Source organism: Blastomyces dermatitidis, assembly GCF_000003525.1.
Source record: "Blastomyces dermatitidis ER-3 genomic scaffold supercont1.9, whole genome shotgun sequence".
NCBI classification, from domain to species: Eukaryota; Fungi; Ascomycota; class Eurotiomycetes; order Onygenales; family Ajellomycetaceae; genus Blastomyces; species Blastomyces dermatitidis.
Window position 1 is genome coordinate 3,149,793 of NW_025544782.1, and position 17,598 is coordinate 3,167,390.

The 17,598-nt window shown below is 43.7% G+C and overlaps 5 protein-coding genes across 8 annotated transcripts; 3 read left to right on the plus strand and 2 right to left on the minus strand.

Annotated features, from left to right (window-relative positions):
• Positions 1–955: 955 nt before the first annotated feature.
• Positions 956–3,606, plus strand: BDCG_07808 (smr domain-containing protein). Its single transcript, XM_045423591.1, has 2 exons — positions 956–1,620; positions 1,707–3,606. Exons 1-2 carry the CDS (start codon positions 1,591–1,593, stop codon positions 3,348–3,350), a joined length of 1,674 nt encoding a protein of 557 aa, XP_045278962.1. The 5' UTR covers positions 956–1,590; the 3' UTR covers positions 3,351–3,606.
• Positions 3,607–3,608: 2 nt separating this feature from the next.
• On the plus strand, positions 3,609–5,054 carry BDCG_07809. Of its 2 annotated transcripts, XM_045423593.1 has the most exons (3): positions 3,609–3,952; positions 4,048–4,258; positions 4,396–5,054. In XM_045423593.1, the coding sequence occupies exons 2-3, from the start codon at positions 4,147–4,149 to the stop codon at positions 4,782–4,784; spliced, it is 501 nt and encodes a 166-aa protein (XP_045282309.1). In that variant the 5' UTR covers positions 3,609–3,952; positions 4,048–4,146; the 3' UTR covers positions 4,785–5,054. The 2 variants fall into 2 exon arrangements, with proteins under 2 accessions (XP_045282309.1, XP_045282308.1); XM_045423592.1 differs by having other exon boundaries at positions 3,609–4,258.
• Positions 5,055–5,204: 150 nt separating this feature from the next.
• Positions 5,205–7,910, plus strand: BDCG_07810. Of its 2 annotated transcripts, none has more exons than XM_045423594.1 (5): positions 5,205–5,499; positions 5,648–5,816; positions 5,895–5,939; positions 6,001–6,109; positions 6,176–7,910. In XM_045423594.1, the coding sequence occupies exons 1-5, from the start codon at positions 5,379–5,381 to the stop codon at positions 7,427–7,429; spliced, it is 1,698 nt and encodes a 565-aa protein (XP_045278963.1). In that variant the 5' UTR covers positions 5,205–5,378; the 3' UTR covers positions 7,430–7,910. The 2 variants fall into 2 exon arrangements, with proteins under 2 accessions (XP_045278963.1, XP_045282310.1); XM_045423595.1 differs by having other exon boundaries at positions 6,194–7,910.
• On the minus strand, positions 7,423–9,180 carry BDCG_07811 (blocked early in transport 1). The gene is made up of 3 exons (XM_045423596.1): positions 8,753–9,180; positions 8,505–8,613; positions 7,423–8,432 (listed from the first exon to the last, which is right to left on the minus strand). Exons 1-3 carry the CDS (start codon positions 8,776–8,778, stop codon positions 8,274–8,276), a joined length of 294 nt encoding a protein of 97 aa, XP_045278964.1. The 5' UTR covers positions 8,779–9,180; the 3' UTR covers positions 7,423–8,273.
• Positions 9,181–9,198: 18 nt separating this feature from the next.
• BDCG_07812 lies at positions 9,199–15,164 on the minus strand. 2 transcript variants are annotated; one of them, XM_045423598.1, is made up of 3 exons: positions 14,559–15,164; positions 11,815–14,136; positions 9,199–11,727 (listed from the first exon to the last, which is right to left on the minus strand). In XM_045423598.1, exons 1-3 carry the CDS (start codon positions 14,565–14,567, stop codon positions 11,503–11,505), a joined length of 2,556 nt encoding a protein of 851 aa, XP_045282311.1. In that variant the 5' UTR covers positions 14,568–15,164; the 3' UTR covers positions 9,199–11,502. The 2 variants fall into 2 exon arrangements, with proteins under 2 accessions (XP_045282311.1, XP_045282312.1); XM_045423597.1 differs by having other exon boundaries at positions 10,096–11,727; positions 11,815–14,160; positions 14,559–15,136.
• Positions 15,165–17,598: the final 2,434 nt, after the last annotated feature.

The following is a 17,598-nucleotide window of genomic DNA, read 5'->3' on the forward strand; positions in this document are numbered from 1 at the left end:
TCAGGTTCAGCAGAGAGTTGGGAAGAGAATATAGGATATTGCCAGATGTCTCAAGGAATATGAGTGTGATGACAAGATGCAGAGAGATTCAGTGTGCATAAACTACTAGAGGAGAAGATCTCAAGAGTGAAGATGTGTGTGTGTGTGTGCGTGTATATATAGAGATTTGTTTTTGATTATGAGAAACAAAAAAAGACCTGTACAATTATGAAAGGAGAAGAGACAACAACATAGTATGAACTAGACACTGTGTTTCCTCCTCAGATTTCAGATCTCGGATTTAACCTGAGGAGCTAAAACCAAAACAACACCAAGGTATAAAAGAAGAAAAGGAGGTGAAATTTCTTTCTCTGAAGATTCAAATATGTAGGGCGACCTGTAACTTGCGCCCGACCATTTGTTGCTGAATTCTAGAGAAAAATAGCCAAAAAGAAGAGTGGAGATATGCAATATGCATTTGACAACTAATATCGGACCAAGATATAATAAAAGAAAATATTGGAGCAGTTGCCCAGTAGATTTCATGAGAATAATGAAGATCTACAGCAGTGAAAATTATGAAGAAAGTATCAAATCAACATTTGCCTGAAGGAATTAAGATTAAGACCCCGGAGAGAGAGAGCGTGTGGCTTCTTTTTCCTCTTAATCCGCCGCCGGAATCGTCGGGATCCAGGCAATGTCATTGAATATACGAAAAAACAATCGATGAAGATGCGCGCGCAAGAAGAATGTTCCAACAACACGCCTGGTAGGCGGACGGGAAATTAAATGCGCACCCACATGCTCCTTTGATGCTCGTATTTTTCGTACCGCTCATTCGAAGAGAGAGCTCAACGAACGGTCAGCTGGTCAAATTGTTCTCCTTGCTTCTTCTTTTCAGAGGGGGGAAATTGGCTTACGGCAGCTGGGCACCCAAGTCTATCATGGGTTGATTGCTGTTATTCTTGGCAGTGTATGCTGATCAAAGCATCAACTTCAGCCTTCTTCAGGTTGCAGAAGATATTTGCTTCCTTGGGCAGTCGACTCCTTGTCTGACTGCGCCAATGACACTGGTTGGATGTTCTAAGATGAATGTTCGTTGACTGTTGGTTGGGAATAAGGCCAAGAGGGGTTGGATTAGTCAGCCGGTGGTCGTGATTCACTCCACGCACGACGTCGAAAAGTGACTTCTATCTCCATGACGATGGCTGCGGTTTGGATTTAATTGGCATAATGTTCATCAGTTCCGCAGCACGGCCAGCAATAAACAGCCATATGGATGCCTATCATTTGGGCCTGATTTCTAACTGCTTTCTATTTTCGCGAGCGGCTACCTTTGGTTCGATTGATCACTATCTCGCGATGACCTAGTATTCGTCATTGATGGTAGCCGGCATTTCAGCCTGCATTTTTTACACATTCTGACTAGTCCGCATAATTCCATTTGTTCGTGTTCCCAGGACCATATTTCAATTCATTGTGCGCTGTTCTTGTCGTTGCTTCTACGGTACATGCAAGCCCCGCGTCAATCTACTGCTATTTCCACTTCTCGCAGAGCAATGCCACTGCTTCATAGACCAGCACCCAGACCTAAGTGCTCCGATTTCCCTGATGGATGAACCTGTTGAAAGCCTCATGAAAGTTCGTGGTAATTTAAAACTCATAACATACCTGAGCTCTGAGCGGTAATCTTGCTAACAGCTATATGGTACGTCCTGATGCGGTAGGGCTTGGAATATGAATACTGCCCACCGCTCGACCCGGCCCTTTTCGTGGCTATCGCAAGCGATTATAACCTGCTCGACGAAGATACCGTTCGGCAACTGCGCGACACGCTAGACGCCCTGAAGGCTTCCGCTGATGAGCAAGAAAATACTGCATTTGACCCCTCTGGCACAAGCGGCCAGGGTCACATCGCAGGGGATCAGGACGAGCTTGCGTCAGAGCAAGATGGATCGCATCCAACCCTGGACTCTTTAACGTCGAACCTCACGAGCCTCGAGTCGGACTTCTCGGCAGCTAGCTTGGGGGAAAACCAGAATCCCTCGCACTATGGTGGACTGTGGAGTGGACATCATACCGATACCGAACAACCCTCTAACCGTGTTTCTCGAATTGCAGGCTTGACTGCCGAGGGCAAGATGACTTATTTGATGGATATGTTTCCGTCAATTGATCAGTACACGATTCTTCATACTCTAAGAAAATGCGGTGAGGATATTGATCGCTCGATGGATGTGTTGCTCAACCTAGCATTTTTTGAAGACCAAAGCGCGGATGACCAGGAGGGTAGAGTGTCAATACCGAAGGGAATCGATGGATTCGAAAGCAACATCCAATCAAGAGGTCGAAAAAGAACAAGGAATAAGCAGTCATCGGGAAAGCAGGCTTCGCAACGTCAGATGAGGGCATCATCAGCCCTGACGCATCACAAAATCAACAAGGTGGACAACAAATGGGAAAACAGTAAAAGAGATGTCGACTTTATCTGCTCCAGAACTTACTTATCGCCTAATTCTGTGACTTCTGCGTACCATCTGAATGGAGCATCCCTCCCAAACACACTGCACTCTCTTGCATCCACAGAGGCAGAACAACACGCGAAGGCTATGATGAATAATTCAGTCACAATCACCCAAATAACAGAACTCCAGCAAGAGTTCCATAAAGTTTCCCCCGAGAAACTTGCCGGATTGCTTCGACTAGCCAGGAACTCAACCTCAGCAGCAAGCGAGCTTGCAACCGTGATGATAACCGTCAAACCACCCCCACTAGCCAGAGGAATTGTCCAAATAAAACAAGCCCCTATAAACCTGGATGACTCCCCAGCGCACTCTCAGAAAACCCCTTCATGGACACCGCAGCCTCGCCGCGACCACCTCACAAGCAGATCGATAGCAGACTCTCACATCATCGCAGGCCACAGCGCTTTCAACAAGGCCAATTCAGCCTACCGCCGTGCCAAATCGGATCATCTGATGGGCGGTGCGGCCGGGTACTACTCCGCAGTAGGTCGGGACCATATGGAAAAGGCCAAAAAGGAAGCCGCAGCTGCCGCGGACGCACTCGTGGAGTCTCAGTCCAATAGCAGATTATTGGACTTGCACGGCGTAAGTGTCCAACATGCTGTTAGCATCGCGAAGAGAAAGGTGGAAGCATGGTGGGATTCACTTGGAGATACCAAATATGCCCCTGGTGGCTGGGGCCCCGTGCAGGAGGGCTATCGCATCATCACGGGCCTCGGTCGCCATTCCCGGAATGGAACTGCGAGGGTGGGTCCGGCGGTTGCGCGGGCTTTGGCTAATGAAGGGTGGAAGGTTGAGGTTGGTGAGGGCTACTTGACGGTCATGGGGATGGCTAGGCGCCGGTGAGCGTGGGTTCCTCGTTGGGCTTTGACGGGATATTTGCTCCTACTGGGGGACTTACTATTTCTTTGTTGCCATTGATTACAGGGTAGACTCATAGAAGAGACGCCTTTTATTGCTCCAGGAACTTTGTAGTTCAGGTTTGTTTGGTGTATGTGTGTAAATATTACCAAGACTTGTGCTATTTAATGACCCCTCAATGACAGATTATAACAAGCTAATATTTAAAATTCAAAATTTTCCATATATACATGTATCTGGCTACTCGATTACTACTCATTGAGTATTTATATTTAGAGAAATGCATATTGGATTGATCATTTGTTTTCACAAGAGATCCCTCAACCGAGTTGCCCCGCAGATGAGATGGGGTCAAATTTTAGATATATGAGGTCATAGTTGCAGGAACATTTTTGGAATCATCATTATGGAGTGGAATGAGACTACAGACCCAGCACACTCTACACCACGGAACGCTTAGTTATTTATTATACTTTCATCCTTATGCTTATGCGTCTGCCGCCAACTCTATGCTCCACTTAGCGCTGGCATCATTCCCTATATTTCTAGCAGCACCCTATACGCTGTAAACGACCCTTTCGTGATTAGTACGTATCACTTCCCGCTCATGCGCTTCTCGCCTCAACATCTCCGTTTCCATCTCCAAAGACGTCCTCTCCACATTTCTCATATATCCCGACAGCTCGCTTCTAACTCAACTCAACTCCGACTCTGTCTTCCCTGCTTTGCGCGTGGAGGTCCTCCATCACTAGCTGGTCACAAAACCGTCCTAATCGGCTGGATGCCAACGATTTCCTTCTTCTCTGCTTTCAGTTCATCCACCCAGAACAAGAAGAAAATGGAGTTCCCCGATAAAAGAACGGATAAAGAATGGCAGGCGGTTTTGACCCAGGGTAAGTACACATAGCGCCATGAGATACTCAAAAATACTCTCTTCCCCATCCCTTCGAACTCTGCTATTCCACGCTCCCACCTGATATATATTTATGTGAACCAACCGCGCTAACCTTTTTTCTTCCGCACCGCCCAGAACAGTTCCGCATCCTCCGCAACAAAGGCACAGAGCCCCCCGGCAGCGGTAAATACAACAAACATTCCCCTTCGTCAGGCGTCTACAGATGCGCTGGCTGCAACGCTCCGCTCTACAAGGCCTCCCACAAGTTCGCGTCCGGCTGCGGCTGGCCAGCGTACTTTGACTCGATCCCGGGCGCCGTGGTGCGTACGGAAGATAAGTCTTTTGGCATGGATCGGACAGAAATTATGTGCTCCAACTGTGGAGGTCACTTGGGACATGTTTTCAAGGGAGAGGGATATCCGACGCCAACGGATGAGAGGCATTGTGTCAACAGCATCAGTTTGAGGTTTACGGAGGATGAGGGGGACGTGAGAGAGGGTAAAAAGAAAGAGAGAGGGAAGTAGATGATTTTGTTGATAATTCTCGTTGAATTAGAGCTAAGTTACGGACATAGTTGACATTTTTGATATTTTTTGATATTTTTTGGATAGGGAAAATATTTTTGGGGATTTATGAGTGTTGAATATGAGTACTTGGAACAGCAGGCTATTCATTTTTTTATTTTTTTCCCCAATACTTCTCTACTTAATTATGTATGTATTTAGTGTTCAATAAGTCAGTGCACTGTTACCCTCTTCTTTTGATATCTCAATCATTCAAGCTTCACTCTATAACTACTCCTACTCCCTCCATTCCTCCATCACGTCGCCTGAGGGCCCAAGCCTGTTGCACATTTGGTCTCTATACTACAGCGTACACTCAATGCTTAGTCATTATCCGGCTAGGAACAGCAAACTCGCCGCCAGATATCAAACGCCAAATATCAACATTCGATCGGTTGGCAGATAGGCAGCGGCTCAGATACACTCGACCTATTTCCGACCCTCATTCTCTCATATCTCAACAACATAAAACCATCTATGTCAGGATAAAGGCGTCGTACATTCAGCTCTCGGCTATCCTTTGCATGTCCCCTAGCCCTAGTCACACATTGCGCCATGGCTTCCAGACGAACGACCAACCCCGCCGCTGAACGGGCAGCAAAGAACCAACTAGTTATCAAGAATTTGCTGAAATTGGAATGCAATAAGATTTGTGCGGATTGTAAGCGGAATAAACGTATGCCCTTTTGATTCTGTTACAGCCCTCTGTCTCCTGCTTTGACATCCCGGTTCCACTTACACCCTCCGCCCTAAGTCTTCTGCAGGCGTATGTTTAGAGATTTGATGTAGTAGGAATAGCTAACATTTATCCTCTTTGTGAATAGATCCTAGATGGGCCAGCTGGAATATCGGCATCTTTGTTTGCATTCGTTGTTCGGGCATCCACAGGGGTATGGGCACACATATCAGCCGAGTAAAATCAGTTGATCTTGATACCTGGACGGATGAACAACTACAGAGTGTGCTTAAATGGGGAAACGCTAGAGCTAATAAGTTCGCCGTCCTATCTCAATTCCGTTGCAGAAGGAGCATAGAACCAAGGGTGGGCATATATTAATTGTTTATACCTAGGTACTGGGAAGCAAAACTTGCTCCTGGGCATATCCCCTCAGAAGCGTATGTTTACCTCACCCACTCAGAGGTTTATTCGGAAGTGATATTCTAATTTGACCTATAGGAAAATGGAGAATTTCATTAGAACTAAGTATGAATCAAAACGGTGGGTAATGGACGGACCAATGCCTGACCCATCAACCTTGGATGTCGATGAAGGTGATGATAATATGGTGAGCCTTTCAAATTGCGGGTTGTCTAACCCAGCACCCCTTCTTTTACTTACTGCTCTCTCACAGCCACTGGCCATCGTCCAGGAGAAAGCCAAGCTTGAACGATCGGCGTCCCATCGCGCTGCATCAACAGTGAGCCAGCCTACGCCGCGTCGACCAGGACAGTCAGTCAATCTTTTCGATGACGATTCTCCGGCACCCCCCGAGAGGCCTAATACCACAGATTTACCGGGTATCCGCCCCCCAACGAACCACACGAGACCCTTTGCAGCTCCAGCTCCTAAACCAAACAAACCCGCCGATTCATTACTTGGACTGGATTTCTTTGGCTCTGCCCAGCCAGCGGCAAACCGCTCATCCAGCACTCCGTCATCCAATATAGGCTCCACTGGCCCTTCAAGGCCGGACCTTAAACAATCTATTCTATCTTTATATGCCTCAGTGCCCAAGCCGCAAGCCCCGCCCCAGCACGAACGCAATACCTCATTCGGATCATTTTCCCCTCAACCGCAGCAGCTAGCTCAATCACAGTCAGATGCATTTGGTGGCCTTGCCAATGCTTTTAGTGGTTTGAGCTTTCCTTCCACCACACCCGCTTCTCCTCCGCCTCAAGAACAAGATGCGTTCTCGAACCTCGGCTCGTCTAGTGCTCCCAAATCCCCGCCCACCGCACCAAACATTTCTTCCCCGCCATTGAGTGGTGGTGGGTTTTTTGATTCTGGCCCAAAACCACAGAGATCGAATAATCCGTCTATCTCTTCTGGACGGGATTTCAATCCGGTTGGGGCCACAATGGGATCAACGAAGGCGACAGCAGCTCCTCCCGCGACTTCAACTAGTTCCTTTGACTTGTTTTCCTCCATGTCGATCACTACTCCCGCGTCTCCTCCCGCAGGTCCACCAAAAACAGAGAATTCAAATTCTATCTTCAACCTCTCGGCACCCGAAAGACAGTCCGCGCCTGTATCCCCACCAACCACCACTGCAAACGTCAGTAGCATGCTCTCAAGCAGCGCAATAGACCCGTGGGGCGGGAATGCTTGGAATACGACGGAAGCTACTTCCCCAACTAACAAACAAACCATTTCATCGATGATGAAAGTCCCGGATAAAATCACTGCCAGCGACATTGGCTCTGGATGGGGATCACAATCACCCACTTCTACGACTAAATCAGCGCCGACTGTTGCCGTTGATGAAGATTTTGGTGGATGGACAAGCGCTCCTCCGCCAATTCCGAACAGCAATGCCACATCGAAGCCAAGGCCGGCCGGAGGTTTTTCAGGAAGCGATGATTTGTTTTCTAATGTTTGGGAGTGAAGAAATACTTTATCATTTTGTGCTTTCTTGTCTTTTTCTTGCGAGCCTATGCTGTTTTTAGACATCTATTTACCACGTATGCAATCGATTCATTGGTAAATGTTTGGGGTTGAGCATGTGTTGATTTTAGCACTTATGGTAACTGTCTGCACCCCAGATTCCTTCCCCTTGGCCATCTCCGTTTTCATAGTTAGCTGGCATGTTTTTCGTGCACCGGTCGTTTATCTCATTCATACACAGCGGCTCATCCCTGATGATCAAGGGGCATGATGTGTCATGTAGAGGAAAATGCATAAACTGAAACGAAAAGAATAGTTCAAAAATAATTACATGTTCGAAGTAGCAGCTAGTAATCAAATCTCACCATGCAACAGAATGAGTGCTCGCTAACTCGTAAAGCGAATGTCTATGGGAGGTATGTGTGTGAGCCAACATATCCGTTAGGAGAGGAAGACAAAAGGATATAGATATGACGGAAAGTTCCGCTCCCCAAATTTATAACAGAGCAAGCTTCCAAACAATGCGGTTTGACTCCACAAGACACCGGAACACCAAACCGAATAAGAGAAATAAATATTACGACACGACACCGCGAGTACGTTCCAGCGAGACCGACCTGTCCGAGGCACAGGCCCCAGCCCACTAGGCACATAACAACCGAAGGCCTAATAATAATAACTCCCTCTGGGAATCATGGAGTGTGCGCCACTACCCGCCTAGCAAGAATAAACGACGTAAGAAAAAGAAAGAAAAAGAAAAAGAAAAGAAAAAGAAAAGAAAAAAAAGGGCAGGAAGATAAATAAATTGACTTCCGCAATACCCACGTCACCCGCTGTGCAGTATTTCAAAATATCCAGCCCAAAATAATCCACAACAGGAATCCGGCTACAATGACAATTCCCGCGATTTTGAGTACGGCAACTCTATCCCCCTGTCTCGCCATCCGTGTTAACCGACCGGCACTTCCTCTGATATTAGTCGATAGCGACGAGAATACTTCGCTCTGTTATGTTGTCGATATTGGCGATTAGTACTTGATCAGATCATCAATATGTAGGGGACCGGATATACGTACAGTATTATCAAGCGTGCTGTGATCCCGCGCATGATCGTAAATATCTATCGTGACCGATTTCAATGCATTGGTCTTTTGCGAGAGGGAGTCCAGGAGGGCATTGTTTTGTCTATTTGTTAGTTGGGACGCTGTGTTAGCCGCTGCTCTTCTTTATCTAGTTTTACCACTTGCGTCTCTCTTCCCCCGACCCGTGCATAGCATGGCCTGGAACAGAGTGGCGAAGAAGATATGACCAGGTGCTGACATACTGTTCCCGCACGTAGGCGTCACTCATTTTGAAGAGCGGAGGGAAGAATTGGACGATGAATAATGCTGTTCTTTTTGGCCCCGCAGAGTACAAAAGGGCACCTTCCCGCTGTTCGCTCTCGTCGACTCTGTGTTTTCCGTGAAATAATCTGAACGGTGTCTATTCTATACCGCGCTCTATTGCGGTGGCACTACAGCTTAACTAGCTGCGCGGAGAAGGGGCCGTCAATATCTAGCTCCGTACCGGGTGTCGAGTGATGTTCGAGTGATCGGGTTATGAACGCGGCGTCTCGGTGTTAGTTATACGAAAGTATGATATTTTGGAGTTGCTGTGCTCTCTACTCTGGTGGGAGCTCTTGGATCGAAGGTGAGCGTGGATGGTTGAAGTTGCAGGCCCCGAAGTGATTATCATGTGATACGGATACACTACGCTAGCCCCAAAGTGATTCATCCATCCATAGCACCACCCAGGCAGTTTAAATAATAAGTAGGTCCGTACATATCGCGAATAATGAAGTCCATACGCGGCAAGATGTACGATGGCATGCAAAAAGATTTAAGACTGTTATGTGGGTTTCCGTTCCCCTATAGAACTTGGCTTCAGTAAGAGCTTGCCTGTATTGTATTTGAACTACGTCGCCCAACATCATGATGATTTACTATTTGTTGACCAATTTCATCAAGGATACTGGCGGAGCCTTCTAGATGAAGACAGGACCTAACCAAAATTCAACCAAAGGCAACAACTGCTGCCGTACATGTCTTGCAAAGTTCATGATGGACAGCCCCGTAACGATGGCTTTACTGTTTAAGAATGTATAGAGCCACTCGGATTTGCTTCATTTCTCAGTCCTCATTTCTCCATTCCCTTCCTTTACCTTTGACTGAGGTCCACCAGGGCTTATTTACTTCTAATAATAGCAGTCACACCTGGCGATATGGCGTTCATACAGATTGAATACACTGAGCAAGTCCTTGTAACTGATCTGTATATACATATATGTAAGTACGGGTCAAGACAACAGCTGGACATACGACGTTCAACTTTGGAAGTGATGAAGAACATCATGCTCATTTGCTGGTCAGAAAATGTCGCACACCCTTGACCACAATGTTGTCCCGGGGGGTTGGCCGAGGAGGGTAGGGTAGGGGAGGACACTCCAAGCCGCGCTCCCTCCCCGCTCCCCTTGAAGCTCTTTGGGTATGGTGTAGCCGACTTTCGCTTTACAAAACTACCCTAGACAGAAGAGGTAGGTCATATTTGGCATATGATGGAGGGGACAAGTAGAAGGTTTAAGTAGCAAAACGTCAATTGAGAGGAGTACATTGTAACAGCCATGTTGGATGCAGTATTAATATTACCTCCCTAAAAACGGCGGCTAACGGGCAATGGAATAACTAGCGCTTAATCCGTCCAATCAATTGCTAGGAGCGGTTGCGGCTCCGCCCCACAACCTTTGTGCCGCGAGCTAAAATTGACACACCAATAATCCGATCATTGCTTGTGTTTCAGCCTTCTTGCTCCCTCCGCACTTCCCCTCCGCACTTTCCTCCGATAGGCGCTATTATCCAAGCACTCCCAACCACATACAGTGTAGGAGGAGCACTTTTGCGCCAATCACTCTTCCTTTTGGGCATTATTTCAAGTCTTTACCTGTGGAAGGGGGGGTAGAGGACGGCGATCCCTAAACTTCCAGCTAGAAACATTGATCCATTATCCTCTCCTTTGTCTCTCCTTTGTCTCCCCAACACTCAGGCAACATTAATAAAATCTGTTCCTAGAAAGTGGTTGACACATTCAAGATTCTAGGTCAGTGATAAATAAAAGTAAAAAATAAAAAATAAAAAATAAAAAAAGGGGTCGGACAATAAGCTGTGTTCCTGTTGTCCTGAATACGTACATGTAGAATATATAACTAGTTACGGACGATTCAGGGGGAGCGGAAGACAAGTAAAAATAATACAAAAACAACAAGAATACTACAAAACCGGCGAAGTTAAATGCCACCTAGGACAGTATTCGTCATAGCAATTTTCAAAATTTTCAAAGGGGCAGAGGAAATAAAAAAAGAAAAAAAGTGCGAGATGCGCAGAGAGGGAGAAATACAACACCACGCCAAAATAGCAAGACACGAGAAAGCGACGAGTGAAAATGTTACTTGGGGTGTTAGGGCCATGAATAGAAGACGCCTGGTAATAGAAGACTAGGAATGAGGTATAATAGGTAAACTTGCCAGCTTTGTGAAATAACAAAGATGAGGGAAAAGAAGAAACGAACGGAAAGGGAAACAAAAACAAATAAGTGGGTGGAAAATAGAGAAATTTGGAAAACAAAATCCTGCCGCTATGCCATCAACAAAGAAAATCAGGAAAAGGAAAAAAGAGTAATGTCATAATTGATTCAATAAAGAAAATAGTGCAGGAAGAAGACGAGAGGGGATCCGGGTGCGATTTCCAAAATCTAACCAGAACGGAGTAATCTTTATGAAATGCCGTCGTCGGGGGGGGTAACTGGGTGCATGGAGAGCGGAATCAATTCTAGGCTGAGGAGGATATTGAATGTGGGGAATACATTTGTGCGCTTAAGGTTATCTCAGTGGATATCGAGGGAGATATGGCCCATGGGTATAAATTAAAGTGGGACACACTACGAGGCAAAGGGTAATAGGATGATTGGTTGTTTGGGCAGGATGTAGTTGAGAAACACTGGAAAGATTAATTTCCCATTATTCGAAATGTTGGTTTCGCCATATCACCACATGTCATCATCGTCGTCAAGTTGTGCCTCATCGCCGAACGAGGACCGCGAGGCTCCATATTGCTGCCGCTGGTTCGATCCATGTGCGGATCCGTTTTGAGAGGAGGTACCCCGTCCTCCAGATTGAGACCAATGATGGTCATCTCGGTCATCGCTATCATAGTCATAGTGGGATTCGTTATAATATGACCCATTATTGTAATTATCATGCTCTCGGCTCTGCAAAGCAAATATTTGCGGTTAGAACAACTTGATAATACGAAGCGTAGGAAAATGGACACATTTGGGTCCGGAATAAATACTCACCTGATGCCGCTGGTGTTGAGAATGGTCCTCGGATTGTGAGTGTTCCCTCTTACGGTGCTGAGCCTGTGGAGCAGAGGAGATACTTAATGTAGGATGCATTTGTTGTACTTTGGCGAGGTACGAATACATGAAATTGCTTAGCAGAACTTGCGAATGTAGCGCACGTTTTGGTTCTGCGAGTTTCCAATGAGCATAGCGGTAAATTTCTCTTTCTTTGGAAATAGGAAACCTGGTCCAGTTATAATCGATATCCGGTTTGAGCTCGCGTGGTTGCGGTTCGGGCGAAAGTGTCCTTGACGAATGTTTCTTCTGGCTATAATCAAGGTTTCCTTTCTTCTTTCCTCCAAATATGGAAGAGAATAGGCTTGGCTCTTTCTCCTTCTTTGATTCATTACCAGCGCCCCGCTTCGCAGTGTCTTTCCGGCGTTCTTCTTCCAATCTGACCTCCGCACGGTCGATTACGACGCTCTCCCGGCCTGTTTGCGCTCCGTCGATAGATGCCTGCAAAAGATCTAGACGGGTGTTGTCATGTACCTTCTCAGCTATTTTGGGCATTCTTCCCTTAGACCTTTTGGACTCGTCCTCCTTTTTCTTGTCCTTATCCTTTTCCTCGGATCCTCGACGCCACGTCCAGCTCGATTTCCGGCCACCTTCCCCATCCTTTTTATCTTTCGATTTCTTCGAATCCGACTTCTTATTGGAGCTGTCTGTCAGGGTTGGGATGAAGGAAAGCGTATCCGTTCGCGTGCTGTTTCCAGGGAGCGCTGCCGGGCGAGAAGCAATGTCATTAATCGTCTGGGAACTTTCCTTTGCTGGCCTAATAATTCCGGCTCGTTTGGAGCTCCTTTTTCCAATAGGCTCAGGAGGGAGGGGTGCTTGTGGAGGTTGTGATGGAGGCGGGTCGTGCGAAGATTTCCGTACGGGAATATGGTTTGGCGTAGAAGCCGTAGCAGTAGCTGGTGATTCTTTCACGTCTGCTGGCGGAGTTTGTATAATTTGATGCACGTTCTGCGTTGCCGCGGATGGCTCTAAATTTGAGCGGTCATTAAGGTCCCATGATGACCGTGTCTGTGACGGCGGGGTAGAAGCAGTCCTATTGCCAGAGGTTAAAGGATCTGAGTTAGATTCGCCTGACGAGATAGAGAGATTGTTAGTAGCCGAGCTGGCTGGCGACCAGTTAGTTGGCCGCGAAAAGCCAGATGTGCCTCCATGCGTTGGGTCAGTCGCAACTCGAGTTAGTCCCAGGATAGGCGGTTCTTCTTCGCCTAACGGGGGTGACCGTCGAGCGACAGCTTCAGCGTCAGGGTCGGACTGTCTTGGTGCACGTCTCGAGTACGGGATCCGATCTCCTGTTTTTAAGCTCCCTCTACGGTAGGTTGTCCGGGTCGATCTCCGCAGGCTATGGCCAGGCGGAGCAGGCGGTAATATAGGTCTATCGTCTACCATTGAATCCTTCGCACGCCTTTGTCCGACGGAAACCTCCTCTGATACTGAATCAAGCTGATTTCCTTCATTCTGGCCTCCCGAGCCCGAGGTATCTATTTGTCTTGATAACATGGATTTCTTCCGCCGCAACCCCCCAGTCAAACCTTGTACTTGTAGCTCCGAATCGGTCATGGTAAGTTCGCCGGATCTTCGCTTTATTTGCTCTGCTTTGCCATCAAGAAAGCTCTTGAACTCTTTGGGTGCCAATCCCGGGTGCAGGCGCGCGGGGACCCAAAATAACTGCGACGCATCATCGTCAGACTCACCCGAAGGGGGAATCGGAGGAATACCAAAATTAGAACCGAACAATGGGAGGTCCGGGTCAGCAGCCCCTACGTCCATCGACATTCTCCGGAGAGCAGCCAAGTTGCTGAGTTCCTGCGCCACGGCAGCAGCAGGATTAGACTCATAGTCTATGTCGTTTAGTGGGATAGATATCGAGGTGGTGGTCGAGGGAGAACGGGTTAGCACCTGTGAGCATGGGCCTGTACCATCTCGATCACTTGAGCCCGGTTCCGCCGCAGACTGGCGATCGGAGTCATTGGAGGCGGACCTGTCTATTGAACTGGTTCTGAGAGGAAGCGGTCGCTGGTAATTGTTCGAATCTGAAGGCTGCGGTAGATTCTGTCGACGCGGGGAGGTAACAGAAAGGGATTCATTCATAGAGGAGGGAGTGAAACTTAATCGTTTCGAGTCCCTTTTGTCGTAATCATCGCCATACATGTAGCCAATTGTTTCCGTAACGTGTTGGCTATCATCGCTGATAGATAGTTGTGAAGCGCGGCCTCGTCGTGCAGAGTATCCTCCACTGTGATCATAGGGTGGTGAAGTCGAGGTCTGCGAAGATGGGCAAATATCAGCCTGTCCGTTCAGTATGTGGTTTAAACGTAGCGCGTGCGCTCGGAATAGCTTCAAGGTGTTCAAAATCGCTGGCAGGGAAATCAATGAGGAATTGGAGTGAAGAGACGAGCAGCACGCCAGACAAAGGAGAGATAACTCGGCCAAGTCCCCTCATTCGTATGAGTCCTCAGCATCTGCCGATCTTCTCGTAAACGGAGAGGCTTAACCCAGACCAACCGTTTTTGGTGATCAGGGGCAGCAGGGAGAGCGGGGAGAGCGAAGGGAGTTCGAGGGAAGAGAAGAGGGGACGGGGCTTGATCGGCCACCTTGTAGGAGCAGATCATGTATGTAGAGTGCCACAACTTTGAAATAGCAGGGGGATTTAAAATGAGTAGATAATAATGCGCGACCAAACTCACCTGCATCATGGAAGCAGCCAACAGACTGGAGAGCCGCAAGCGGGACACGGGGATAGAGAGAGGAACGAATGGAGGACGAGAGACCACTGGAAATGGGCGATCGAGCGGACAACTTGGGGGAGAGAAGAAGGGGAGGAGGAGGGGGGGGGATCGGCGAAGCGCCAAAAGCGAAGGGGATTCAAGGAGGAACTGTCATCGAAGCGCGGGCGAGTGAGGACGAGCAGCGGGCACGAACTAAACAAGTCGCATAATACCATCCACAACAGAGCGAGAGCGACGCTAGGATGAGGGAAAAGCGAAGGGAACGGTGGCCGCCATGGGTCGACAAGAAGCCACAACAAGGAGAGGATGTGAGATGAAGGCGAAAATATGGAGAGTTGGAGAGTTGGAGAGTTGGAGGTTGGAGGTTTGGAGAAATGTCAAGGAGGTTGAGTGAGGTTGAGTGAGGTCGAGTGAGGCGTGGTAAATAAATAAATAAATAACTTGATTAATTGGGGGGGGAGAGAGTAACTATTTAGTTAACTATATACAACCCAACCAACCATTAGTTACTGATCACTTCAATAATAATTTATCAGTGTTATCTATGAAGATTCTATAGTTATAGGTATTTATACAACAGTCTAGAATAACTTATTATGATATATTTTCACTCAGCTGTATTCTTTATGCTGTAATGTAATCAACCACCTAACGCTTGTTTCCACCTAACGCTCGCCTTTGTAAATCAATTACAATCAACTTCAAATATTCATATCTCAATGAATATTTATTTAAAACTATTCTAAAAAACAGAATAATAATTTGTAGATATATATTATATTATATTAAATTTCTATGAGAAAATAACCTATAATTATTAATTTATTAAGCTTTTTAAAATACTATTTTAAAATAAAATACACAGTCTATATTTGTAAATATATTTATAAGTATAAATTATTTTCATATAAAAATTAAATATCTTATAGATTATATATATTTTTAATAAAATATAAAATTTTATATTTTAAAATACTATTTTTGTAATAACTGTGTATTATTTATACTTTAAAATTGTAATTTAAATAAATTATTATATCAAATCATTTAAATATATTTATATTTAATAAATTATTTTTCAAAATTTAAAATTTCAAGAATTTTCAATATTTTACTTGTAATTTATAAAAAAAATATAATAAAAAATTAAAAAAAATTCTTAAAAATTCAAATATAGAATTCTTATATAAAATAATTTAATATTTATTAAATTATTATATATTTATATAAGAATTATTATTTTCAATAATATATAATATATATTTCTTAATTTATAATAAAATATTATATATTTTATTTTAATGTATTTTATTTTCTAATTGAATCTATATTTTAATCAATTTTAACTATATTATAATAACTTTGAATTATATTATACTATAAGTCTTGATATTTATAGATTACAAATTAAAAAAATAAAATAATGAATATTTATTAAGATATTAACATTTAAAGTTAATTATAATTGATTTACAAAGATGAGTATTAGATGAAAATAAGTGTTAGATAATTAATTATGTTAATTACTCTGTAGATTTATTATTAACTAACTATTTAATTAGTAAATCTTTCTCTAGAAAATAAATAATTATAATAAATAGTTATATTAATAATAAATTACTAGAGTTATTAAATGAATAAATATTTAAATAGTCTTTTTTCAATATTATTCTATTATTAAAACATTTTTAGAACTTTAAGAATAAAATAATAATAATAATAATAATAATTACTTTCTATTATTATAAGTAGCTTTGTAATTACAAAGTTCTGTATATATATACAGTAGTTAGTTATAGTAGATAAATTATGTATAGTGTAACAGACTGCGTGACTGCGTCTGATTAATTATATAGATTATTTCATTACACTTTATAAATTTTATTAAAAGATTCAATTCTCAGTCACTGATTCTCAGCTGAAAAACTCATGAAATTTTTATTCTTCTATTTTAAAGCTTTATTATATATATGTATAAATATTTACTCTGATCACTGATTTCTGCACTTTCTCTTTTTTTCTTCTCTAATATTTTTCACTTTTGTATTATAAGATCTATAAATATTACACTAATCTATTCAGTGTAAATCTCTTATACTTGAAAAATATTTATTATCTTCTTATTAGAAATGTAAGAAATCTCACTTCTTATAGATTCTTTACTTCTTTTTTTATCTCTTATATAATTAATAGAGTTAGCAGCTCTTAATTACATACAACTATATAGACTGAAGTTTACAACTATAATTTATAACTCAGTTTAAATACTATTATATATTAATCTCTATATTTTATATTTCTACTATGAATACTTCTAATAGTTAATAGTTATATTATATTAAGTTATAAATATCTGAATAATTATCTATAAGTACTTATTATTACATTTCAAGCTAAGTCAGTCAGTAATTATCTATTATAACTGAAAGAACTAGAAACTTATATACTTTAATCTCTGTGAACTCTACTGTAGACACTCAGAAGTAGTTATCTAAATTATAAATAACTCTTATAAAAGAAGTCTCAGATGTGGCGGGCTGCGCCCGATCAATTATATAGACTATTTCGTACACTTCATAGATTTCTACCGCCTCATTCCCGATCGCCGATTCTCGGCCGTCACGAATGTGTATGTTCTGATCACCGATTCTCGGCCACTACAAACGCGTGTATATTCTTCCGCCCCGAAGCTCCACCGCGTACACCACTACATACATGTATAAATATTCACCTTGATCACTGATTCTTGCACTTTCTCTTTCTTTCCTTCTCTAACATTTTTCTCTTTATTATATAAGATCTATAATATTATATCAATCTATTCAGCATAGACCTCTTACACTAGAAAAATATTCATTATCTTCTTATTAGAAACAATTATTCATGCATTATCTTCTTATTAAAGATAATTATTTATCAAGATATCTGAATGTGTAATAATGTGTAAGAAATAGAGAAATAGTTAAACAGTTAAGTAAATACTAAGTTCTCAGATAGA